At 37.4% G+C, this 27,945-nt stretch overlaps 1 protein-coding gene and 1 non-coding gene across 3 annotated transcripts in view; both read left to right on the forward strand.

Annotated features, from left to right (window-relative positions):
* Positions 1 to 27,945, forward strand: part of CSNK1G1 (casein kinase 1 gamma 1) — a 162,734-nt gene that overhangs the window by 52,657 nt on the left and 82,132 nt on the right. For both annotated transcript variants that reach the window (XM_043555191.1, XM_043555189.1), the window contains exons 2-3: positions 1,522 to 1,918; positions 23,804 to 23,844. In XM_043555191.1, coding sequence (XP_043411126.1) covers positions 1,738 to 1,918; positions 23,804 to 23,844 — 222 coding nt within the window. In that variant the 5' untranslated portion in view covers positions 1,522 to 1,737. The remainder of the gene's footprint in view (positions 1 to 1,521; positions 1,919 to 23,803; positions 23,845 to 27,945) is intronic.
* Positions 11,107 to 11,296, forward strand: LOC122469905. Its single transcript, XR_006293783.1, has one exon. It is a non-coding gene; the product is annotated as a U2 spliceosomal RNA (small nuclear RNA).

A 27,945-nucleotide genomic window follows, 5' to 3' on the forward strand; every position in this document is an offset into this window, starting at 1 on the left:
GGATAGGCTAAGACACATCTTTTTCCTGCCTTCAAAGAAATTTATAACATAAGGGAAGAAAGAATAGCTTGACAGTTTCTCATACATAGACACATGCTCGCACCAGTTAAGATAGGGCTATCTAAAACATCTTAAGTTTTATTTCCCTTCTCTTACTAATATTGTTGGAGGGACTTTTGGTAAACAACAAAGATAATTGGAAGATATTGGATACAATTGCAAAAAAGAGAAAAATGAGAGAAATATAAACTCAAAATCTTGTTCAAGTAAGAAACCCAGTAATTGCTGACCTTCTCATTACCCTGATTTTGTCTTAAACAGAATATACATTATGAATGTGGATGTATTGTTTCCCGAATTCAGAGAAATGTATCTTATTGATGATTAGCTTTGTAGAAGCCTAAAGTCATAATACACTTTTAGTAATACAAAGAAAACAGACAAAAACGATGAACATAAACAGTTTATTTTAATTGTTTGAAGTAAATAGATTTTATCTTGGATAATATGCCCATTTGTACCGTCAGCTCACAGGTTTGTCCCTGTGCCTGTACTCAGAAATTAAAGATGTCCATGAGAAGCTTGCAGTATAGACATTTTGCTTTATTGTATATATGCAGTAACAACCAAGCAGTTGTCCTAATTCTCTTTTTCCTTAAAATTTCAAGGAAAATATTTAATGAAAGTAAAACATAAGCATGTGTTTTGTATGTGATTGGTGATAACAGAATTTGTTGTTGTTGTTGTTAAAGATTACCTGTTTTATGAAAAATAGCATCAGAATTATCTCATTTTAAACTTTTGTCTTGGGCTTAGTCTCGAATTGTAACAAAGGAGAATTCTGATAGGGATTGATTCTACTTAAGATTTTTTTGTTTCTCAGCTTTATTTTTATTTTGGAGTTGTGCTTCATGACTCTGTCACTGTATACTCAGTCTGCAGTGAAAAGTAAACCAAGAGTTGAGTTTTACAAAGCTTTAGTCTAGAACTGCTTAGTACCACCAGGGTTTTGGAAAGTCTTTTACACAAGTAGTCTGTGTCAATCAATAACTTGTTTTGGGTTATGTTGTTGCCCTCAGTGCTTGATAAATGGTGGGGATGGAGGAGGGGGATGGTAAGTAGCTTCATTTCTGACAGGTTCTGTCCAAAGTTAAAGGAAGAGCTTTTAATTGTCTTCAGTTTATTTAACTAGGCTTAATCTATCTTTCTGTTACCCAGTGATGAAAAACGGAGTAAACAGCTTTCTTTTGGGTCATATGTACAGTACTAGAAGACAGCATTTTCTATTAACGACTTGTGTGTTCCCTTAGCTGCCATGGTCTGCAGCCTACTGAGCTTATGTTATCAGATAAATAACTAGTCCAGATGGCTAAACTGTTGGAGGATATAAAATCAAGACCCATTTCAGGAAGCTATCCGCTTTGTTCATTTTTGGATAGGATCCATTCTAATTAGTGGTAACTTTCTGGATTTGTTTTAAAATTTAACTTATAACTGTATATTTTCTTGATTTTTACCCAGGTTACAAAATACCCTCCTATGCTTGAGATCCACAAACTACGTGTCCTACGAGAACGAATCAGTTGTTCATCTCCTGGAAATACATTAGAAACATAAATATGGTGCCAAAAGATTTCCTTACCTTTCTCTGACTACAGTTTATTTGGACATACTTTTGTATTGAAGAGAGGTACACAGACTGAGGCTACTTGTGCAGAGACTCTGTCGTGTAGGATCATGGACCATCCTAGTAGAGAGAAGGATGAAAGACAACGGACAACTAAACCCATGGCACAAAGGAGTGCACACTGTACCCGACCGTCTGGCTCCTCAACATCCTCTGGGGTTCTTATGGTGGGACCCAACTTCAGGGTTGGCAAGAAGATAGGGTGTGGGAACTTCGGAGAGCTCAGATTAGGTAAGAACTTGTTTATATCGGCCGCTTCCACAACCACCAACAGCTGTAATTAGCTTTTGTGTGTTTCAAGACAAGAAGTTTATGATTTTATGAGAAATTCTCCTAAGGAGGACCTGTTCGTATAAGCAATAAAGAATTTGTGAAGGGGACTGGTCATTATCAGTTAGAGTTGTATCCAAGGTTCCTCTCTGTTTGTGTGTGATAGGTTCTTAAATTTACCCCCAGTTCTGAGATTTTATGATGTAGGGAGATGTGCGTACAGATATCAGTAAAAATAAAAATTATGATTTAGTTGTTCTGAGAGGTAGAGCCCTAAATTCTGTTTAACAAATTTCCAGGTCACCTAGATATTGTTGGTCCTTGGGCCACACTCTGAGAAGGGAGTAAGGCCTTGCTTCAATTCAGACTGATAAGGGAAGAGTAGAGTAGATTCTTACTCAGTAACATGCAGACTCAGTCTGTAAGGACATACATCCTGTTGAGAGAGGCTTTCCAACTGATGCTATGTTTGCATTTCTTCCTGGAAATCCTGACATCAAGATTGAGCTAGAACTCCAGGGAGAAATTATGCAATTTTATTTCCCAACCGAGGAAATGGATTTTTAAATTTCAAGTGTGAATATGTGAGTGAGATAATGAAAAACAACAGAATAAAGCAGAAATTGAGAAGAAGATACAATAGGTACATAGAAACTTTTCTATGGCTCTCCCTGAGCGAATTGGGAAGAGAAAATGAAAGATACAAATACATGAAGTTGGACATCAGTGTGGAGAATGTGAAGAGGTTGCCTTTTAGGCTAAAGTATTTGCTTTTCTCCGTAGCCGTTTTGGGTATGGATTAATATGAAGACCTGTTGTAAGGGACTGTAGCCCTTGGGGGAACAGAAGTGTGGGAACATAAGATAATTATTGTTTGCTAACTCTAATACTAATCTGCAAAAGAAGAAGGAAAAATAATCTTGTGTCTAATCCCCCATAGATTCAGGAAAGAGTCAGTACACTAGCCACAGATCACTGGGTGCAGAATTGAATTTAAGGATGCTGACAGTGAATTTATTTTTACCAGTGGAAGGCCAGCAGCCTGGAATTTTAAGACCTGACTAATGTAATGGAAGGCTCTTTATATTTAGTGGTGGTCGGGTTAGCAAAGCCAGCAGATGCTGCTGAGAATAGGAGTAAGATGTGTAATTTCACACTGTTTGAATTCCTAGCAACTACTGAGTTGTTTTAGAACCTAGTTTCTTGAATATTCATTTATGTAATGGATTGACTTTGCTCTAACATCACAGTAGTAAGTTGGAATTAAATAGATTGTGACATGAACATCCATGGAATTACTGCTGAGAGGCAGTTTATGATGCATATAAATTCTTGCATTCTCAAAAGGTCACAAAATTGTTTTATTTCTCTAAAGGTGAAGAAAAACTGTAGTCAATGAAAACTAGAAATCTGTCTAATTACTTAAGTCTGGATTTGTATTATACGATCTTTAAGTTTACATGGGATTAGAAACACTTACTGAATTAAAAGGATAAATTTGTAGCCCATGTGTATTTCGGAGTAGTAGAGTGTTCTGTTTTATTTCCTCCCATGAATTTAGGATAATTTTGGTAGTTCTCATTTTGGCTTGCCTTGTAGTCAGTGGAAAGGCTTTTCTTTCTTTTGAAGTGATTTTAGTCTTATGTGCTTACCAGGTTTTCATTAGCTCTGGGGCCATATTGTCAGGACATTGTATCTAGGAATATTTTAATCAATAGAAATGAGAAAAGGTACTTCCAGAATCGTTTGACATCTTCCTAACAACAGGATGGGTATGCTATATACTCCCTTCCATTGCGCTTTTGCTGTGACATTAGTAAGTAGGAGGTTGTGTGACAAACAGAAGATGTAAACTAGGAAATTCCAAATTCAAGGCAGGTGCAGATGGGCCTTCACCAAGGCTACCACCTACAAGGCCATGCTTTCTTCTCCAAATTCATTTCTTTCTCTAGCCATACTGTCTCTGGCCCCTCAAGCAGCCAAATGCATTTCTGCTTCAGAGCTTTTCACTTAGAGTTCCTTCTACTACAGAATTCTGCCCCCAAATTTTGCTTAGGTGGTTGCTTCTTATCCTTTAGGCTTCAACTTTTGTTACCTTCTCAGAGAAACCTTCAGTGATTTCTCCCCAGCCTCATTTAAAATGGCATATTTCTCTCCTAGCCGTATTCTATCCTATCAAACTATTTTATTCATCACATGGATGAATACCTGATATGATTTATTTGTATTTGTTTACCTGTTAATTGTCTCTCCTTAGTTGAATATAAGCCCCTTGTAGGGTGGGGATTCTTTATGTATTACTGTTGTTAATTTGTGGGATGGATAGATAGCCAGATGAATAGGAAGAGAGGAAAAAACATGACCTTCTTCAGGCTCCTGGTATGTGGGGGTGATGGTAGGTAGTAGCCTTAGTACCACTGGATTTAGGTAGAACTCTAGAATTCTAGATAGAGAAAAAAAATAATGTAATGATTAGTACATTTTTGTTCTCTGCAAATCTGTTTCCACCCATCATCCATTTAACAAACATTTCTTGAGTAATTACTGTCTTTCTAGACTTTGGGTAAGGTAGCATAACAAAATTAGTTTCTGTCCTTAAGAATCTCAGTTTCATAGGGTGCCTGGATGGCTCAGTTGGTTGAGCGTGTAACTCTTGATTTTGCCTGAGGTCATGATCTCAAGATTTGTGAGTTTGAGCCCAGCCTTGGGCTCTGCACTGACAGTGTGCAGCCTGCTTGTGATTCTCTCTTTCCTCCTCTTTCTTTCTGCCCCTTCCCTTCTCTCTCTCTCTCTCTCTCTCTCTCTCTCTCTCTCTCTCTCTCTCAAAAATAAATAGGGGCACCTGGGTGGCTCAGTTGGTTAAGTGTCTGACTTCAGCTCAGGTCATGATCTCACGGTTCATGGGTTCAAGCTCCACACCCAGCTCTGTGCAGACCACTCGGAGCCTGGAGCCTGCTTTGGATTCTGTGTCTCCCTCTCTGCCCCTCCCCTGCTCACGCTCTGTCTCTCTCTCTCTCAAAAATAAATAAACATTAAAAAAATAATAAAATAAATAAGCTTAAAAAACACTTTCAAAAAAATCTGTCTCACAGTTTAGCAGTAGAAAGAAAAACAAATATGAAGTGATAAGTATTTCAATAGATTGTATAAAAACTACATTGGCAGAGGTTAATAAAGGTTTCAGAGAGGAAGTATTATTTGATAGTAGGATAGGATTTCCGCTGGTGGGCACAAGGAAGCAGGGCTCTCCAGTATTAGGAGCACAAAATATTATCAGCAGCAACTAGTTGTACATGACTGAGTTATTGGATGTGAAGTAAAAGAGAAGTAATAAGTACCATTAAGTGAATTGGGACCAGACTGTGAAGTGTTTGGATGGTATTAAAACATTTGGACTTTATCCTGTAGGCAGTGGAGTAGACTCACCAAGGACTTTACCACAGAAGAGTGACGGATCTGGTTTGTATTCTAGAAAGATAATTCAGGTAGTTTTAAGATTAGATCAGATAAGAAAGAGATTGACATCTTGTGGATTTTGCTCTATTGTAGTACTTGTCACATTGTATTATCTTGCTGCATCTCTCTGCCTCCGGATGAGCTTGATGGTAGTACTTTGCTTCATTAATCTTTATATTCTTAGCTCCTTTTTACTGTTTATGGCATATAATGTGTACTTAAGAAATGTTTAATGGGTACTTAAGAAATGTTTGTTTGCCTTTAGAGTCTAAGTCAGAAATGGGTGGGACTGCCTTAGCTCTTAGCTCTGCAAATGACAGTGAGATTGAGAGGAAGAGATGAATGAGGGAAAAATTTCAGAAGTAGGCTCTAGGCCAGATTTGACCAACTAGTTATGTGAGGGGAAGGTTTCCAATACCGCTGAGTTTGCCAGCTTGGAGAGACCAAGTAAATGTGAAAGCTGTGAGAAAGCTGTGATCTTAAAAGCTGTGAGACCATGACCTGAACCAAAGTCGGACACTCAACCAACTGAGCCCCCAGGCGCCCCCAAAAAAATTTTTAAAGGAAAATTTTTTTAAAATTTTTTTTTTTTTTTTTCAACGTTTATTTATTTTTGGGACAGAGAGAGACAGAGCATGAACAGGGGAGGGGCAGAGAGAGAGGGAGACACAGAATCGGAAACAGGCTCCAGGCTCTGAGCCATCCGCCCAGAGCCCGACGCGGGGCTCGAACTCACGGACCGCGAGATCGTGACCTGGCTGAAGTCGGACACTTAACCGACTGCGCCACCCAGGCGCCCCTAAAGGAAAATTTTTAAAGAGAAAATAACATGTCTCTTGCCAAAGTTTTCTAATTTTTCTTGACACGTTTCTCAAAGATAACCACTAATTTCATTTAATTAATTTAATTTTTTAGAATTTAAAAATGTATATCAGGACATATTTTAGAAATGCAGTCAAGAGGTGCCTGGGGTGGCTCAGTCGTTGAAGCATCCGACTTCAGCTCAGGTCATGATCTCAGGGTTCGTGGGCTCAAGCCCCACGTCTGGCTCTTTGCTGATGGCTTGGAGCCTGGGACCTGCCTCCGATTCTGTGTCTCGCACTCTCTCTGCCCCTTCCCCGCTTGCACTCTGTCTCTCAAAAATAAACATTAAAAAAAAAATTTTTTTTTAAAGGAAATACAGTCAAACTGTACTATAAACCTGCTTTTATCACTTAATATAGCAGGAACTTCTAATTTAAAAAATAGATCATTCATTTTTAATGCCTAGTTAATTCAGTAATTTATTTAGTCAATATATATATGTATAAATTGTGTTTTTTCATATTATAAATAATACTATACTGAACATCCTTGTAGATGCTTGTAGTACATCCCATCTTCATAGTACAAACTTGGCTGATTATTTTCTTAGGATAAATCCTGGAAGTGTACACTCTGAGTCAAGGGATATACATACTTTCAATTTTATTACATATTATAAATTTGCCTCCTAGAAAGGTGGTTTCTCTTTACTTTCTGCCTCTCTGTGCATGTGTGTGCTTAAATGGTTCTTTCTCTACCCCTTCAAAAACCTTGAACTAAATTATTGAAAATATTTTCATCTATCGTAGTCTGATAAGGGAAAATGGTATCTTGTTAAATGTGTATAGGTTCATGGGTAAAATTAAATATCTTTTTTAAGTAAACTCCATCCCTAACATGGGACTCTAACTCACAACCCCAAGATCAAGAGTTGCATGCTCTACCAACTGAGCCAGCCACATGCCCCAAGTTAAACATCTTCACACGTTGATTTATACTTCTTCTTTTAAGAGTTACTTCTTTGTGGCCTTTGTCTGCTTCTCAATGGAAAGATTATTTCTATGGAGTCTTATATGTGTACATTGATTGCCTTAGTAGATAAGGGAATTTTGAAGATTCAAGAAAGGAAGATTGATGAAGAATGATTGTGAATAAAAGCTAGGAGGACATGATGGAGTAGACACAGATCTGCAAGTTGTTTTTTATTAAATGAGAAACATGGAGGCTAATTTGAGGACTTTTTTTTTTTTTTTTTTTTTTTTTTTTTTTGAAGTTTTGAGTATTCTGCTGAACCTGGTCTGGAAAGAATCATGTAAACATTAAGATGTAAATGATTCTGTTCCTCCACAATTAAGAAAATGTTGTCTACATTTAATGTAGTCTAGTAATAATGGCTTGTTTTTCTTTAGTTGCAAGAATAAGGAGATGATATTTCTTTTACATTCTAACGGGTATGTACTTATATTTATGGCAGACCCCTGAGACTCTACAATCTTGCATATAATTTTAATAATCTTCATATTACCCTTGTGAAATAGAACATTGTTAGAAAATCTTTTTACTTGCAAATAAAAAAACGGAAGCATAAAGAATTGATTTTTTTTTGCTCTTTTTCGTCTTTGTTATCTGATGAAATCGCTAAAGTATGTTAGCACAGAAGGTAAATTGGCTAAGGGTAGCAGCTTATCCTTTGACACACTCCTCCCTGACTTCTAAAATAAGATACTTACTTCTGTGTCTAAAGTAGGGTGTACATGACAACTTCTCTGCATATTGTTGTTTTCTTACCTATCACTAATGAACTTAAATTGGAATTTGTAACTTCAGCTTTTACCAGCAAGTTCTGTGTTTGGCAGTTGTGATCATTAACAGTTTACAGATTCTAAAGCACTTGGTTTCATATTGTGTCCCACAAAGTCTCAGAGCCTTTATTTTACACTGTGAGGGAATGAGAAAGGAAGAGTGAGGAGACAGGATTCTGTCACCTATATATTAAGTTTTCAGTAAGATTTTATTTACAAGATGCTATTCTCCGTTAAAATTTTTTGAATATCATTCATCTGAAAGAATATAGGCTTAAGATAAAATTTAAGTGTTTATTCTCTAGATGAAATTGAAGGCATTGTATAATCAAATGTTACTTTTTTATTCATAGTTTCTAGTAAATCTTATCATTTGAACAAATAGAACAAAGTCTGTATCAGCCAAAAACCATGCCAAGCAATGAAACATTAACACTGATTATAAGGTGCTTTTACAACATTGTTAAGGTTTTCCTATATATTTGCAAATTTATAGGGTCTTTGGATGGAACAAACTAAAACAAGTTTAAAAGTTGTGTCATTACTTTCTTTCTTAAGAGTCCTGAAGTCATATTGCCTTTCCAGGTTTTATTTTTTTCCTCTATAAGATGAGAGTAGAAATAATACCTAATTTAACAGATGTGTTGTGAAGATAAAATCCAGGTAATGCATATAATCATTTAAGACAGTGGTTGGTACATAGTGAGCATTTAATTTGTACACATAATACAGATATTCTTGATTAAAAAAAAATTTTTTTAAGTTAATTTGAGAGACACAGAACGCAAGTGGGGGAGGGGCAGAGAGAGAATCCCAAGCAGGCTCCCTCTGTCAGTGCACAGAGCCCATCGCAGGGGTTGAACTCACGAAACTGCGAGATCATGACCTGAGCTGAAACTGAGTAGGATGCTTAACTGACTGAGCCCCCCGGGTGCCCTATAAGACACATATTGTTTAAACTTTTGTTTTAATTTTTCCCAACTTTGTATGAAGAAGATTTTCAAAATTTTACTAAAAAGTAAAAAAAAACAGGTTGGTGATTATCCATAATACACTGTTACCTCAATTTACCAGTTAATGTTTTTTCCAGATGCTTTATATCTTTGGAGATATGTTTGTGAACATTGGTGTGAGAGTGTGTGTGTGAGAGAGTGTGTGTGTGTGTGTGTGTGAGAGAGAGAGAGACAGAGTGTGTGTTTGAACCATTTAAAAGTAAGTTGTAAAACTGACAAAATACTTCGCTAAGGGATGTTTATGTTCCCACTTAACAGTTGTATAATAGATTATATTCTTTGTTTTGCTTCTACAGTATGTTGTGGAGGGACTTAATTTAAAATTATGATTCCAGGGGTGCTTGGGTGGCTCAGACGGTTAAGTGTCTGGCTCTTCATTTTGTCTCAGGTCGTGATCTCTAGGTTGGTGCGTTCGAGCCCTGAGTAGGGCTTCTGCTGAAGGTGTGGAGCCTACTTGGGATTCTCTCTCTCTCCCTCTCTCTGCCCCTCCTCCACTCTTTCTCTCTCAAAAATAAATAAATATTTAAAAACATTAAAATTCTGATTCCAGAAATAATGTGTTTTAACTTTCTTGAAAAATCACAAATAAGTATAAAATTCTTGTTCCTAGTAGTATCATAGCTTAAATTTCTTTTAGAATTACATTCTGTTGGTTTTAACTCCAGGAGTTTGTTAAAGCACTTTAACAGAGCTTAAGGAAGAGTTTTTTTTTTTTTTTCTCTCAGCACGGTCTATCAAAAACTGGTAGGAATCAACCACTTTATTTATTTTTAAGTTTTATTTATTTTTATTTTTTCATTTTTTAAATTTAGTTAACATATAGTTGTATTTAAATTTAGTTAACATATAGTTGTAGTATTGGTTTCCTGAGTAGAATTTAATGATTCATTGCATATATTATACCCAGAGCTCGTCAAGCAAGTGCCATCCTTAGTACCCATCACCCATTTAGCCCTTAAACCACATTCGCTGACATACAGTCCGTATCACATTAATATGGTAATTTTAGAGTGTCACAGATAAGATTCTTGCAGGATTATGCATTGGTATCTTGGCTAGTTTATCAGGAGAATTTAATGGTGAAATTGCCAGGATTGCTAAAAGCCATCTGGAATTGTGTGAGCAGTACTATGAAGCAAAGATGATTTGGGATTTATTATGAGGAGAGTTTAGAATCAATATTTACATGATGTCATCATGCATCCTAAGGAGAAAACTGCCTGAACTTGTACTTTTCCAAAAAGTCTAGGTTAATCCAGTTTTTTCCTGAGTTGGGGTTACTAGGGCAAGAGTTACTTACTTACTAGGGTTACTAGGGCAATAGATACTTACTTACTTACTTACTGATTTATTTAGTGTTTTATTTATTTTTGAGAGAGTACAAGCAGGGGAGGGGCAGGGAGAGAGGGACAGGATCTGAAGTGGACTCTGAAGTAGACTCTGTGCTGATGGCAGTGAGCCTGATGTGGGGCTTGAACTCATGAACTGTGAGATGATGACCTGAGCTGAAGTCAGATGCTCAACCCCACTGAGCTGCACAGGTGCCCCTAGATAATCTATTTTTTATAATTTAATTTTTTATTTTAACTTTATTTTTAAAGTAATCTCTATACCCAGTGTGGGGCTTGAACTCACAACTCTGAGATCAAGAGTCGCATGCTTTACTGACAGTCAGCCAACACCCTTTTATAATTTAATTTTTTAAATGTTTGTCTGTTTTTGAGATAGTGTGAGAGAGGGGTAGAGATAGAGGGGGACAGAGGATCTGATGTGGGTCTTGAACTCACCAACTGTGAGATCATGTCCGGAGCTGAAGTCAGATGCTTAAACGACTGAGCCACCCAGGTGCCCTATAATAATTTTAATGAAAATAACCATATGGCATAGGTAGTAAAGTCCTAATCTCTACAGACAAACATTTCCACTCTTTTAACCATGACCTCTAGATGCTTCCTTTTTTTAAGTGTTACTGAATATTGTTTTTCATTTTTCTTGTGTACACCATCCCAGTCACTCCCCCATGTTCTCCCTTTATACTTACATCATATACTTTGTTAAACCATTTTTCTACACAGTTACTTTTTGGCCTCTTGGCTAAGATCAAGTATAGTATCTGTTCTTATTAGTTTAATATCTGATATGTCCTGTATCCAAGGACAGTAAGTTAAATGTTTTTTAGAGCAGGGAGATGGAATAGGTGCTTGCCCCATTCACTCTGTGCATCAACGTGGTATTACAGTACCTCCAAGAATGGTGCACCCCCTCTGGGGCTAAAGCGCACACACACACACACACACACACACACACACACACACACACACACACCGGGTTTTTTTTACATTTATAGTTGTATGGTTGTGAAAATATTGTTCACAACTGAGCTATGAGAGCACTTTTATGTACATCCCCATGCCCCTTCGGTCAGAATTAAAAATTACTGATACTTGGGGTGCCTGGGTGGCTCAGTCTTTTCTAATTAAAAGACATAATATCCTTCTGGGAATGGATCATGAGAGAAGAGGTCCAAATTGTTATTAAACAAAAGCATCTATATTTAACCTGAAAACAAAGTTAAGAAAACAATTCTGTTTACAATACTATCAAAATAGAATAAATTTAACAAAATGAGTGTAAAATTTATACTCTGAAAACTATAAAATGTTAAAAGAAATTAAAGACCTAAATACATGGAAAGACCTTCATATTTAGGGATCAAACTTAATATTGTTAAGATGGTAGTACTCCCCAAACTGATCTACAGATTTAACACAATCCCTGTCAGAATTCTAGCTGGGGTTCTTTGTAGAAATTGACGGGCTGATCGTAAAATTCATATGTAGTTGCAAGGTGCCCAGAAGAGCCAAAACAGTATTGAAAAACAAGAATAAAGTTGAATGACTCACACTTTCTTATTTCAAAACTTACTACAAAGCAACAGTGATCTGATGCCAGTGGTACTGGCATTATAATAGACATAATAGATTGAGAATCATCTGTGATCCATTGCTTTTTGACCAGTATGCCAAGACCATTCAATGGAGAACTATATTTTTTCAATAAATGCTCTTAGGACAACTGGATACTCACATGCAAAGGATTTGATTTGAACCTGGACCTCATACCATATTCAAAAATTAATCCAAAGTGGATCAAAGAACTAAATGTAAGAGCCCAAACTATAAATCTCTTATACGATAAGTCTAAATCTTCACACCCTCAGATTTGGCAGTGGATTCCTAGTTAAGAACAAAAGCACAAACAACAAAAGAACAAATATTAATAACATATTACACTGTTTTAGCTGATGATCAAATTCAAATAATTGACAATCCATGGTTTTAGTTTTTCTAGAATCACTTGCTTCTAGAACCACTTTGAACTCTTTTCATAGTTGTATTTTTTCACTTTCAATCCTTTTACTGTTGAAAGGACCAAGTAGACTTTTCTTCCTGAGTGGCTTGAATGTCTGACTGGTATAGCCTTCTCCTTGTCCATGGATCTCCATTTGGTCTTCGGATTTGCCACATTTATATTGCAGAAGTCTTCAAATACCAAGTCATCTGCCTGTTCTGAAAAAGTACTTCACATCTATTAGAGATTCATAATGAAATTTTTTTTTTAATTTTTTTTTTCAACGTTTATTTATTTTTGGGACAGAGAGAGACAGAGCATGAACGGGGGAGGGGCAGAGAGAGAGGGAGACACAGAATCGGAAACAGGCTCCAGGCTCCGAGCCATCAGCCCAGAGCCTGACGCGGGGCTCGAACTCACGGACCGCGAGATCGTGACCTGGCTGAAGTCGGACGCTTAACCGACTGCGCCACCCAGGCGCCCCGAAATTTTTTTAATAAAAAAGTTTTTTTAATGTTTATTTTTGAGAGAGAGACAGAGCATGAGTGGGGGAGGGGCAGAGAGAAAGACAGACAGACACAGGATCTGAAGCAGGCTCCAGGCACTGAGGTTTCAGCACAGATCCTGACCCAGGGCTCGAGCTCACGAACCATGAGATCATGACATGAGCTGACATCGGATGCTTAACTGACTGAGCCACCCAGGCGCCTCTTTAATGAAATATTTTTTAGTAAAATATAATACCTGGGATTTGCTTCAAAATAATTTAGTTATTGAAATTGGATGAGGTTACATGGGGTAATCATTATAAAACTTTAAAACTTTACATAATAATTAAATTCAAAAAATAAAGTACTTTTGTATTTTTCAGCTGCAGAATATCATGCTTTCTGGAGTGATTCATTCCAATTTTTTTTTCTCACCACTCTGATATAGAAAGTTTTACGCATTTGCTTAGTAAAACAGAGGCCTCTGTAAGTACTTCATAGGCTCCCCTTCTTGAAACGGGATATATGGGTCTTTCTTTGATCCCATTTATAAATATCGTCCCACCCTTTTATCTCACCCTACTAAGCCTTATTCCAGACTTTGAGCCATTAGAGAACCCCTCATTTTTCTTACTATCAAAAGTCAATGAAGTTAGGCCAATCACTGACTCAAATTGAGATCATTGAAACTGCTTTCCAGAAGGTTTTGATTAAAAATTTTTTCATGTGCATGTTTTTTAAAGTTTTTACTTAAATTCCAGTTTGTTAGCATACAGTGCATTATTAGTTTCAGGTTACAATATAGTGATTTAAACACTTCCATAAAATACCCAGTGCTCATCACAGCAAGTGCTCTCCTTAATCCTCATCACCTATTTTACCCATCCCTGTCCACCCACCTCCCCTCTGGTAACCAACAATTTGTTCTCTAGTTAAGAGTCTTTCCAAAAAAAAAGTGAGGGGGGGACACTTGGGTGGCTCTGTCAGTTGAGTGTCCAACTCTTGATTTCGGCTTAGGTCATGATCTCAGGGTCATGGGATTGAGCCCTGTGTCAAGCCCCTATTCCACAATGGGTGTGGAGCTTGCTTGAAATTCTCATTCCTTTTCTTTCTCTCCCCCTCTTGTCCTCTTCCCCAGTCATGCTCACTCTCTCTCACTGTCTCTCTAAAATTAAAAAAAAAAAGTTTGATTCTTGGTTTGCCTCCCTCTTTTTTACCCCATTTGTTCATTTGTTTCTTAAATCCCACATATGAATGAAGTAATATGGTACTTGTCTTTCTCTGACTGATTTATTTCACTTAGCATAATACTCTCTAGCTCCATCTGTGTCATTGCAAATGACAAGATTTCATTCTTTTTTAATGGCTGAGTAATAATCCATTGTATGTGTGTGCACACACACATACCACATCTTTATCCATTCATCAGTCAGTGGACACTTGGGCTGTTTCCATAATTTGGCTGTGGTAGATAATGCTGCTCTAAACATCAGGGTACATATATTTCCTTGAATTAGTATTTTTGTATTGTTTGGATTAAGAACCTAGTGGTGCAATTGCTGGATTGTAAGGTAGTTCTATTTTTAACTTTTTTTTTTTTTTTTTTTTGAGAGAGAGAGAGAGTGTGCATGGGAGCACAGGACGGGCAGAAGGAGAGAGAGAATCTTACCAGGCTCCATCCTGAGTGTGGTGTGGAGCCCAATATGGGTTCTACAATTGTGAGATCATGACCTGAACTGAAATCAAGAGTCAGATGCTTAACTCGCTAAGCCATCCAGGCACCCCTGTTTTTAACTTTTTGAGGAACCTCCATACTGTTCTCCAGAGTGGATGCACCAGTTTGCGTTCCCACCAACAGTGCAAGAGGGTTTGCCTTTCTCCCTATCCTCACCAGCACCGGTTGTTTCTTGTATTGTTGATTTTAGCCATTCTGACAGGTGTGAGGTACCATCTCATTGGAGTTTTGATTTGCATTTACCTGATGGTGTGCAATGTTGAGCATGTATGTCTTCTTTGGAAAAATGTCTATTCGTATCTTCTGCCCATTTCTTTTTCTTTTTTTTTTTTTAAGTCTATTTATTAGAGAACCCCCGAGAGTAAGCACAAGCAGGGGAGGGTCACAGATGGAGAGGAGAGAGAAAGAGAGATAGAATCCCAAGCAGGCACCACACTGTCTGGGAAAAGCTCAACATGGGACTGGAACTCACGAACTGTGAGATCATGGCCTGAGTTGAGATCAAGAATCAGATGCTTAACCACTTAAGCCACCCAGGGACCCCATCTTCTGCACATTTCTTAACTGAGTTTTTGTTTTTTTTGGGTGTTGAGTTTGATAAGTTCTTTATAGATTTTGGATATTAAACCTTTATCAGATAAGTCATTTGCAGATATCTTCTCCCGTCCCATAGGTTGCCTTTTAGTTTTATTGATTGTTTCCTTCACTGTGCAGAAGCATTTTATTTTGATGAAGGTCCCAGTAGTTTGTTCTTGCCTCCCAAGACACATCTAGAAAGAATTTGCTATGACCCATGTCAAAGAGGTTACTGCCTATATGTTCTCCTCTAGGATTTTTATGGTTACAAGTCTCACATTTAGGTCTTTCATCCATTTTGAATTTCTTTATGTGTATGGTATAAGAAAGTGGTCCAGGGGCGCCTGGGTGGCTCAGTTGGTTGGATGTCCAACTTCAGCTCAGGTCATGATCTCACAGGTTCGTGAGTTTGAGTCCCATGTAGGGCTCTGTGCTGGCAGCTCAGAGCCTGGAGCCTGCTTCTGATTCTGTGTCTCCTGCTCTCTCTGCCCCTCCCCCACTCATGCTCTGTCTCTCTCACTCTCAAATATGAATAAATGTTAAAATGTTTTTCAAGTAATAAAAAAGAAAAGAAAGTGGTCCAATTTCATTCTTCTGCATATAGCTGTCCAGTTTTCCCAGCACCATTTGTTGAAGAGACTGTTTTTTTCCCATTGGGTATTCTTTCCAGCTTTGTTGAAGATTAATTGACCAGATAGTTGTGTCCCCTTTTTGGGTTTTCTGTTCTGTTTCTTTGATCTGTGTGTCTCTTTTTGTGCTAGTAACATACTGTGTGGTAACTATAGCTTTGTAATGTAACTTGAAATCCAGAATTGTGATGCTTCTTTGCTTTTCTTTTTCAAAGTTGTTTCAGCTATTTGGGATCTCTTGTGGTTCCGTACAAATTTTGTGATTGATTGTTCTAGTTCTCCAAAAAATGCTCCAAAAAAAAATGATAGGGATTGCATTAAACATGTAGATTGCTTTGGGGAGTATAGACACTTGAACAGTATTTGTTCTTCCAGTTCATGAGCATGGAATGTCTTTCCAATTCTTTGTGTCATCAATTTTTTTCGTAAGTGTTTTACCCTTTTCAGAATACAAGTCTTTTACCTCTTTGGTTAGGTTTCTCCCATGGTATCTTATTACCGTTTTGGGTTGAATTCACTCCACCAATTAAACCACCCAGGTACCCCCAGGTTTTTATTAGTGGCTTTTGTTTTTTGACCATGACACACTAAAACGATTACGCTATGATCCACTGCATACACAATTTAATATGTATATATATCTGAAGCAGACATTTAATGAAATAATACCCATGCTAAGAGTGGTATACTGTATTTTTTATTTTACACTATTTTTTTTTTAAAAACATGTTGGGGGGCGCCTGGGTGGCGCAGTCGGTTAAGTGTCCGACTTCAGCCAGGTCACGATCTCGCGGTCCGTGAGTTCGAGCCCCGCATCGGGCTCTGGGCTGATGGCTCGGAGCCTGGAGCCTGTTTCCGATTCTGTGTCTCCCTCTCTCTCTGCCCCTCTCCCGTTCATGCTCTGTCTCTCTCTGTCCCAAAAATAAATAAAAATGTTGAAAAAAAAATTTTAAAAACATGTTAGTCAGGACTCCTTGTATTTATTTATTTCACACTTCACTAGTGGATCACGTCCTGCACTTTAGAAAACATTTTAACAAACATTGCCTAAAATAGACATGTTTATAAATATATAAATAAGACCTGTTTTTGCATATTAACAGTAAACATGTTCTATAACTACCGGTGTTGTTGAGCAAGATTTAATTTTTTAATAATATACTACTAATATTGATAAGTAATCCCTTCAAGAAACATAGCACAAGGAGAAATTACTCTTGTTGTTAACTGCTAACCATTTGGGAAACATTTCTGCACAGTGTACGAGTTCACTAGTAGAATTAAGTAAAAATGAAAAAGATTTGTGGCTCTTTTCTTTAAAGCTATAGTTCTATTTGTTATCTTCTTACCCCTAATCATAATACCTACCTAAAAAGATGTTCTCTGGGTAGTAGAGGCGCTAGGCCAGCCTGCCCTCTTTGCCCTGGATAGACATGGTAACCAATGAAAGTTACAAAAAAGCAGTTTCTTCTTTTAACACAAAATACCTCAAGTTCATTTGGCTGGATTTTTTGTTTGTTTATTTGTTTTTACAAGTTCTAGGTAGTGATTTATAAATGTACTACTTTCACTTTAGGACCAGAAAATGTGACAGCTGGAGATCTAACGTTTAAACTGGGAGCCCGAGGCTGTATGTTCCTTTATCAGTGTGACTCTTGAGAACTGAGGCCTGCTGGTTCTTTGAAATAATGCTGTGTCTGATGAAGCTTACAGTAAATGTTGTCTCTGTAGGTGACTTACTAAAATAGGAAGTCTTCATGCAGTGGGTTTTATGGGCAGCATCACATCCAGGGCTGCTCTTTCAAAAGGCTGAGTTTAGACGTAAAGCTCCAAAAACTACTATGTAATGCAGTTTCATTTCCATTAACAATAAAAGAACTCATAGCCAGGAAGTGAGCGTGGGAAGCATTGTGGATTTTGTGCAACAGATACTAAAAGCTTTGAGTGCTTGGGATCATGCCATCTCATCGGTGGCATTTTGCTGTCCATTAAAGTGCCTGCCTTTCTCACAGTTATTGATATGTTTTAAATATATATATTTAAGAAATCTATTTTAGCTGAAGCAGTCATTCATTTTAAATGGGCAAGATTTTAACCCTCTATCTTTGTAATTAAATTCTTCCAGAGCAAAATTTTTGAGTAAGTATATCACTGAGGAGGATGGTGGCTGAGTGATTATCTAGCCTTTTACATGGCTGCACTTTGTGTTGGCCTGTTCAGTCTTCATGATGCCTCTGGCAAAGGAATTCATTTGAGTGATGCATAGCACAAGAGAATTATTTCGTCACCTCCAGTGCCTCTTAGGATTAAGGATAATTGCTTTGGAAGAGGGTGACATGTGTTCAGTTCTTTTGGTGCCCCCAGAGAAAGTAAGCAAACACAAGTCAGCATTCTGTGATGTATCAGCTATCACATTTGGTGTTAACATAGGCTTCCTTATTCCTTGTGTTTCTGTGATTATATTTTTTAAATTCTTTATTCATCTATTTTAAGAGAGAGACCGTGAGTGGGGGAGGGGTGGAGAGAGAGAGAATTCCAAGCAGACTTCCTGCTGTTAGTGCAGAGCCGGACCTGGGGCTGGAACTCACAAACTGCGAGATCATGCCCTGAGCCGAAAGCAAGAGTCGAACACTTAGCCAACTGAGCCACCCAGGGGCTCCAACTTTTTATATAGATACGAAAGTTGAAGCTGAGAAACATTTCATAATTACAGATTACTTTTTGGTTTAGTAGGAACTTGGAGGGAGGCATCGTAATGGTAGAGTGGCAGAGTGCCTTGTCTTGTGGTTCTTTCTGTTCTCAACTGATGAAGACTTTTTTGACCCTTCTCTTTTCCTTCTCCTTCACATTTACAGGTACTCCAAAGGTTATTAGTTTTGTCTCATTGAAATGCCTTGATTATAAATCATATTTTTAAGTTGTTTTCTTCCAGCAATTATTGGGTAATACCCTGCAATAATAAGAGAAGTAGATAAAAATTAGATTTATCTAGCATTTTGCAGTTTAGAAAGTACTTTCACATATTCTAACTCATGGAATGCTCATAACCACATAAAGAACATTTATTCTTTAAATGTTCTGCTATCAAAGCTTCCCCTTCATCTTCTTTCTAGGTATTCTCCTCTCCTCTTTCTAGGTATTCTCTCTTTTATTTTATACTTTGGGGCCAGATTAATATTTTTAAAATAAAATTTTTACCATTATGCTTTTACTCGTGGCACGAGACCTTTGTTGGTTTCACAGCAAGCTGAATAAGGAAATCAAAACTCCTATATATGCATTTAGGATTATCCATATCTGATTATAACCTAGGCTTCTTTTTTTATTATCCTAGAACTTTGTCAGAACCTTCTGAATGTTAAATGAATTTGTTTTCACTGCAGCAAGCATCTGTTACCCATTACATATCAGATACTGTATATGTTGCCAGGGCTAAAAAGATGAGTTGAACATTCTTCTTGACCTCTTTAAGGCATAAATAGACACACACACACACACACACACACACACACACACACACAGTGAGAGAGAAGAGGAAAAGAAGTGAGAAATGTTAATAAAATTTTTGAAGCTGGAGAGTAGATAGTTAAGTGGTAATTGACTTAGCAGTCCAGAGCAAGCTGATGATTGAAAGGGTAGGGGGGTTTGTAACATAAATTACACTAGTTAAACTAAAGAATTGGAGACACTAGGAGCTCAGAAAACAGGGATGAAGTAGGGAGAAGGAGTAAAAACAGAGAACTTAGCTGCAAGTCTATATGTGAAGCAGTCAGATGGCTAAATCATCTCCCTCCCTGGCATCCCCTGGCAGATACCCTGTACCACCCTCACGGGAGATGGCAGGTTCACACTGTAGAAAGTGAAACACACTGTGAAACCTGGGCTGCCCAATGGGGAAAATGAGAAAAAGCTTACCCACTGATTGGTGAGACCTCCCCCCCGACCCCCAATCCCCGCCCTGGACTCTGGAACAAGCAGATCTGTAAGTGCCTGGGATTTCTTTAAACTCTTACCTTTTTTTTTCTTCAAAAGAAATCTGTGCAATTTCTATAATATAAAGAGTTTGTTTTACTATAAAAAAGATTTTTCCCAAATCTTCAAAGGAAAGTGAGGACCTAGGAAAAGCATGCCTTATTTGTATAGCTTACGCCCTGGCACATCTCCACATATGTTTGGTTGTGCATACCCTAGGGTAAGAAGCTAGCATTCAAGGTGATTCACACTCTGTCCCTATTGGATCTTTCTGACTTGACTTCTCACCGTTTTTCTCCATTTATTTTGTGTTCCATTCATGTTGGTCCACATGCAGTATATCAGATTCTGTGCATTTTCTATCATGTTTCCATCTCACTATTCACATTAGTATTTTTTATGTACTATGAAATACCCTTTATTCTCTCTTCTGTCCTTCTGAGACTTACTGTGAGTGCCACTTGTGGCCAGATGCTTTATACTCCCTCATCCAGGCTCCTCTATTGACTTGTTCATATTTCTCTTTTAACTCTCATCGCATTATGTGATTAATTCAATAAACTTGTGTGCCATCTGTACAAGGCCCTGTGTGAGGAGCTAGATTATAGTCTCTGCAGGGTGAGAACTGAGTGTTACTCATCTTAGATGTCTGATATCTGCATATGATGGGTAATAAATGTTCAAATGCTTACCCCTACCTCTGGTCTTTTATTTTTTTAATTGGTCATTTATGTTTCCTCACAAGTGGTTATTCAAAACACAGGTTTGATCATGTCACTACCCTACTCAAAAACTTTGTTTTAAACTTTAAGTGGCATTGAGGACTTTTCTCATGTATACTGAGTCTTACTTTTCTAGCCCTGTTTCTACCGTAACCCCTCTTTGTCTGTCCCTACCACTTCCTGATCCTCACAATGCAACTTACGGTCCGTCTACTCCCAGACCACCTATCATTCTTAGACTGTGCCATCTACTTTGTCACTTTTTTGTTTGTTCATTCATCTTCTTCGCTTTGGGATGCCTTTTCCGCTTCTTCAACTATTTAATTTTTTTTTTTTAACATTTATTCATTATTGAAAGACAGAGACACAGCATGAGCAGGGGAGGGGCAGAGAGAGGGGGAGACAGAATCCAAAGCAGGCTTCAGGCCCCAAGCTGTCAGCACAGAGCCTGACGCGGGGCTCGAACTCACAAACTGTGAGATCATGACCTGAGCCGAAGTCAGACATCAGACGCCCAACTGACTAAGCCACCCAGGTGCCCCTCCCCTTCTTCACCTATTTAAAATCCTACTCATTTTTTAAGACTCTTGGGGGAAGGACGTAGAGGGAAGATAAAAAGAAAAGAATTTATTTCCTGAGAACTCCTGAATTGCCTTCTCTCTTTTCTTGCTCACAGATCAGAATCTAGGTTGGTTACTCTATTACATTTCTACCACTACCATACTTCACTTTAAATGTTGTATCTATGGAATTAAAGATCTGTTACTTCACACATATACTTCAAAGATTAAGTTATCTTCGACACTAATGGCATGTTATAATTTAAATGAGTGAGGGATAAATTTTGGTACCCCTGCCTCCCATAGGAATTCTCACTGTAAAAACTGGCGGGAGGGTGTGTCCAATTCAGAAAGACTCCTAAACATACTTACAATTTGAAATTGACTGTTTTTCTCTAAGTAATACTAAGTTCTTAGGGTCAGCCTTGTGCCAGAATTGATTTGGGGTCACAATAATAATGCTTATACTGTGCCAGGAAGGGCTATTCTGAAAAATCTTTATGCAGAATTGTACCTGGTGTGAGATAAGTCTGTGGTTAAGTTGAAGTTTTTTGTTTTTGTTTGTTTATTTATTTATTTATTTATTTAATTTTTTTTTCAACGTTTATTTATTTTTGGGACAGAGAGAGACAGAGCATGAATGGGGGAGGGGCAGAGAGAGAGGGAGACACGGAATCGGAAACAGGCTCCAGGCTCTGAGCCATCAGCCCAGAGCCCGACGCGGGGCTTGAACTCACGGACCGCAAGATCGTGACCTGGCTGAAGTCGGACGCTTAACCGACTGCGCCACCCAGGCGCCCCTGTTTTTGTTTATTTAAACAGAAAATAAAATTTAATTTTGTACATGCAGGGAACTTTAATTTCCCTCCATTGGCTATTTCTGCCTTATCTATTCCTCTCCCAGTTATTAGTTTCCTTTTCACAATTTAATCAGATACATTTTTTAAAATGTTTTTGGTGGGAAGATTAATCAGAAACACAAATTGACTTTTAGAAGCTGAATGCAATTAATATATAGGGAAAAATTACCTGTTTTCTATTTTGGTTTCTTTAAAAAAGAAGTTGTTCATCTTTAATGGTATGTTAGGTATTTCTCTGGCAGTCGGCAAGTCCTCTTTATTATGTTACTTGCCCACAAAAGTTATTCCTAAATTAGTGTACTCTTTGACACATAAAGGTGCTCAGCAACCTGATAGCCTAATTAAAAGTATAATGGTATAGTTTGCAAAGGGCTGCCTGTTGTTTAGATCTTGGTTAAAATAGTATTGTAAGCAGCCTTTAGTTTCCAAGATAAAGTGTGTGTGTGTGTGTGTGTGTGTGTGTGTGTGTGTGTTTAAGAAATAGTCATTTTAATACCTTAATGTATATCTTTCTATATTTGTTTTTTTATATATGAAATTTATTGTCAAATTGGTTTCCATACAACACCCAGTGCTCATCCCAAAAGATGCCCTCTTCAATACCCATCACCTACCCTCCCCTCCCTCCCACCCCCCATCAACCCTCTGTTCTCAGTTTTTAAGTCTCTTATGCTTTGGCTCTCTCCCACTCTAACCTCTCTCTCTTTTTTTTTTTTTTTTTCCTGCCCCTCCCCCATGGGTTCCTGTTAAGTTTCTCAGGATCCACATAAGATTGAAAACATATGGTATCTGTCTTTAATGTACATCTTTGTATATCCTTCTCCATGCCTTTATATCTAGCCATGTACGTTATGTGTGTATGTGTATGTGTGTGTAAATACATTTACTTCTATGTGTTATTTAAAAAGTAATTATACGTGCTGATAACTTTTCATCAGTCAGTGTTTGTTTTGAGTGTCTGTGATGTGCAGAACAGTCGATGAGGCATTGAGAGAACTGCTGGGTAAATATTTCCTACTCTCAAGATATTTATAGTCTAGCTGATTAAGATAGGACAAATGTATAAGAAGAAATGTGAAGTCCAGTGCAGTGGCTAAACCACATGGTATACACTAAACACTCTGGAGGAATTTAAATTCACCTTTAAGAATGAGTAGAGGTGGGGAGGTGAAGATAGTTACATAGCCAGCATGTAGTATGAGCTCACAAAGTGGGTAATTGCTACCTTCATCCTCATCCTCATCCTCACTCCAGGCACTTCCTCTAGATGTCTAGGAGAGTATTGATTCCACTTATTGAAGTAGAGAAGTTGAGAGGAAATAATCCTTACTATTTCAGGAAGAACTTGAGATGTTTAAGTTATGCAGGTAGAGAGCTGTTTTCTGCATGTAAAGAGCTAGAGTTGTGGTGCAAAAGCCAAACAGCTTTGAGAATCATCTACTTACAGACAGTAGGTAAGTTTTAGGGCAGTGACAAATAATCTATAATTCCCATTTGTTAGTTTAAAAAGTGAGGGTTTGTGTTTATTGTGCCAAGAGTTAAAATTTCTGCATCTTTGACATTCTGGCACTTCTTGGTTTGCTTCATGGCTTAGTTGTCGGGAAATAATAAATAACAAAACGTGTGTGAGAGAGAGGAGACTTGTTTTCTTTTTTCTAAGTTCTCACGTCTAACTTAAATTTCCAAATTCTCAAGTGGTTTCTATTCTTGTCTTACTGGGTCTCATTATTTCTTTAGCTTTTCGCTTATAAATCATGTTTCATATATGTGAATAGCGTTGGGAACGTGACCTTTCTCATGACCCTGTAAGCTAAGATTTTGCTTTGCGTTTCCCAAAATAAATGTCACTAAAACATATACATTCTGCTTTTCCCCTAGGTAAAAATCTCTACACCAATGAATATGTAGCTATCAAACTGGTGAGTAGAATCTCTGTTTGTAGTAATTATATTTTGGTGCCCTCACCCTTCTCATATCTTTTCACAGGAAATAGTTGTAAGCATTCACAAAAATAGTAATGTTTTTTTCTTTTGCATATGGTCCCACATAGTCATTTTCCTTTAACCGTATATAGTGCTATAGTGATGAATCACTGCACACTGTATAACACTCTATAGTTAGATGATGCCAACTATACTTGTAGCAACAGTTGCATCAAAAAATAGTTATTAAAAATAGCTTGAAGAAAAAAATTACTGGAAGACTAGTAATTTCTGTGCGGTTTGTACCTTTCATCGTGCTATTTTAAAAGATAAAAGCATTGGAAATGTTATATTTTCTTTTGCTTGACTGATCCATTTTTAAAATGTAAGGTATTTATTTATTAATATACTTAGTAGAAGACCAAATCTGGCCATCAATTCATTGCCTTAAATATCCGTCAAATGTGAAAAACACATCTTGTCAAATTCAAAGCAAAAAGTTCACTTGGTTTTGTCAGCACTAATGAATAACTAACCTAGTTATTAAAGATAGCATCCTCTTAAAAAATGTGTATTATTTTTGAGGAATAGTAATTTTAGGAAAAAATTATTTTATATTTAAGGTCGATACATAATCATTTCTAGTCATATGAAATATGTCATATGACTAGTTTCTATGAAACTGTGTAAATGTTAGTCCTGATAAGTTTCCCAGGATTTGCAGCCAGTTTGGGCCTTTATTAACAGGAAGACAGGAGTTAATGGTTGAAGGAAGTATCTTGTGATAATTGTAGTAGTGCTGTTCTTTTCTAACGAATTGCACTTAACCACATCCACACCTGCTGTGTGTGTGGACTGAGCTTGTCATTTTGTGGAGGAGTCAGAGGTGTTTTGTGAAGACAACTATCAGACGTTATCAGATTGGTTTCTTTGCAAAGATATAGACCAGAAGCAGGGCTTAGAGCAGGTAGCTGCTAGGGAACCAAGGGTTTTGTTTGTTGACTTGGAACTCTTTTTAGAGAAATGGGAGCCGGAAGACAGGTAATACTGTAACAATGCAGGCCAACCATTGTCTCAGATTGAATATCAAAGGATTAACCATAGTTTTTATTTTTATTTTATTTATTTATTTTTAATGTTTATTTATTTTTGAGGCAGAGACAGAGCATGAATGGGGGAGGACCAGAGAGAGAGGGAGACACAGAATCCGAAATAGGCTCCAGACTCTGAACTGTCAGCACAGAGCCCGACACGGGGCTCAAACTCACAGAGCTCGAGATCATGACCTGAGCTGAAGTCGGACGCTTAACCGACTGAGCCACCCAGGCGCCCCACCATAGTTTTTATTTATAGGAATTTGGTTCTGTAAAAGTGTTCTCTAGCTCATCTGCTTTTTTACTTTTTGTGTTTTACGACTTTGGTAAGTTGGACTAGCAACCAGGAGTAGTTCCTGAAACACTTGATAATACTGTCTCAATTCTGTATATTTGTTACTGTCCCTTTATTTATCCAGACCTCTCTAGAGCCTTTTTGTTAGGGGCAATTTTTTCTATCTATATTTCTTCTTCCAAGTTCATACTAGTCATCCTAGTTAGATAAGCTTATATAATGTATTGTTGACATGACGGATCGCTGCATTTCACTTACAGTTTATTAAACTTTATTCTACTTTGTATGGCCTAGAATAACGGCTAAAAGTAGATCTCATGTCATCTAGTATGGTGTGTCTCAGGAGCTCATTTCTCTTTGAAATAAATCTTAAATAAAGACTTTTTGTAGGATAGCAATCTTGTCTGTGGGTCTCCTCTTTTGCTCTTGGGCTGTGTTCTCCATGGGAGATAAGAGGGCAGTAACTGAGCTCTTTTCATTGTAACAGCAAAATTTGCCTTAAGCATTATTGTCCTGCAAGGTAGCCGTCTGCTGTCGGTTTAGGATTTCAGGCAGACATGTGTGTTCCAGAATAACTGTGATTCTGGCAAATAGCCAGCCCTCTGTGGAAATGTAATCAGCATCTGGCACAGAAATACAAGGAAGCCCTGCTGGTACTGTTTTCCTTCCACTTTGTTTAGATCTTCTTTTGGGCTCTTGTTTATTAGATTTGGAGGAACCTTTTTAAAAAACCATACACAACATAAAATAGTATAATGAGCCCTTCCTTTACCCCCATCACCAAGATTTCCCAGGTTCTTTTTAACAGAAGTTTTCTTTCTTTTACATATATATATATATATATATATATATATATATATATATATATATATTTTTTTTTTTTTTTTTAATGTTGTATTTATTTTTAAAACAGAGAGAGACAGAGCATGAGTGGGGGTGGGGCAGAGAGAGAGGGGAGACACAGAATCTGAAGCAGACTCCAGGCTCTGAGCTGTCAGCACAGAGCCTGACGCGGGGCTCGAACTCACGAACTGTGACATCATGACCTGAGCCGAAGTCGGACTCTCAACCGACTGAGCCACCTGGGTGCCCCTTAACAGTTTTCTAACAATTGTTTAAAAAAAAAAAAAATCTCTTTATGCTGTTAATCTTGCTGCCTGCCACAAGATGTAGATTTAGTGTTTACAATGTCCTGTATACATAGTCCTTCCAGGAGAGCACCTTGAAGCTTCAGTTGTCTGAGCAGTCTTCAATTATATGCTAAAGGGGTTGGCTTGAAGGGAGTAACACTTTCATCTATGATGAAAAGCTCCCGCTGTCCGAATATATGTGATATGCATGCCCACGTTCAGCCTTGTAACTCTAAAGAGTTTTTGCTTTTTCAGTCTGCTAGCTTAGTTACCCAACATCAGGTCAAATATTTCCTATCTCAGCATCTACCGTGAAGTTTTAGAGTATTATGTTTGAAGAAGGATCTGTGGCTTTTTCATTCATTGCTCCATTTTTCTCCAGAAAAACCATACAGAATGATCAACCTCTGCTTCCATATTAATTTGTTGTCACTGTTTCTGTTGGGGTTCTTGTGAATTATTAGCAATTGTTCTGAAGGACAAATTCTGTAATTGGCTGCTTTAGTGGTGCTCCAGTGGAAGATCTAAAACCAGATGGAGACTCTCCAGAGTGATCCTTTCCTATTTGAAGAGAGAGATGAATAAAGAAGTGATTATTTAGAGTGTACTTAGCTTTATGTACTTTTTCTTTTGACTACAAGAATCTTGAGAAGCTTGAACTCCCAACTCTGATGATTGCTGATTTTATAATCAAAGAAGGATATGTGTTCTTTCATAGAGCTCATTAGGGGTATGAACTATTTTAGCCTGCCTGAATTTATTTAGAAAAACCTTCCTAGAAGCAAATGGATAGACTAGATAACTTCAAGGAACTTCTGAATTCTGTGATTTATGGATTCTATTTCTTAAGAAAAATGCAAAAACTTCAAGTGGGTGCAGGAAGAACTTTCAAAGATGATCAAAGAACTCAAACAATAGGACCAATGAGGAAAGGTTAAAGGAATTGAAATTACTATGCCTCAATAAGAGATGTCTAAGAAATGATTGAATAGTTTTATAATTTGAGGATAGTTGTTACAGTAGTCACAGGTTATTGAAGAGCTATTTTATCTTGTTGAGGACAAAAGAGAAATAGACTTAAGTTTTGGTAGTAGAGATTTAAACTACTTAAAATACCTTTGAAATCGTGAAATGTGTTAAACATCAGCATAAATTGTCAAGGGAAGCTGTGGGATCTCCTTTCTTTGAGCCTGTCTTAAAAAGAGGACAAGTAACCATTCACCTGAGAAAGGACAGTTTTTTCAACAAATGTTTTTGGGAATATCAGATATCCACATGCATTGAAATTGAACCATTACCTTGCATCCTATGTAAAAAATTATCTCAAAATGTATCAGAGACCTAAATGTAAGAGCCAAAACTATAAATCTCTTAGAAGAAAACTTGGAGGAAAAGCTTCATGACATTAGATTTGGCAGTGATTTTTTTTGATATGATACAAAAAGCACAAAGAAGAAAAGAAAAAAGATAAATTAGACTTCATAAAAATTAAAAACTTTTATATATCAAAGGACTCTGAACATTGTGAGAAGGCAACCCATGGAATGGGAGAGAATATTTAAAACTCACATATCTGATA

The sequence above is a fragment of the Prionailurus bengalensis genome, chromosome B3 (genome assembly GCF_016509475.1).
Source record: "Prionailurus bengalensis isolate Pbe53 chromosome B3, Fcat_Pben_1.1_paternal_pri, whole genome shotgun sequence".
In the NCBI taxonomy this organism is placed as follows: Eukaryota; Metazoa; Chordata; class Mammalia; order Carnivora; family Felidae; genus Prionailurus; species Prionailurus bengalensis.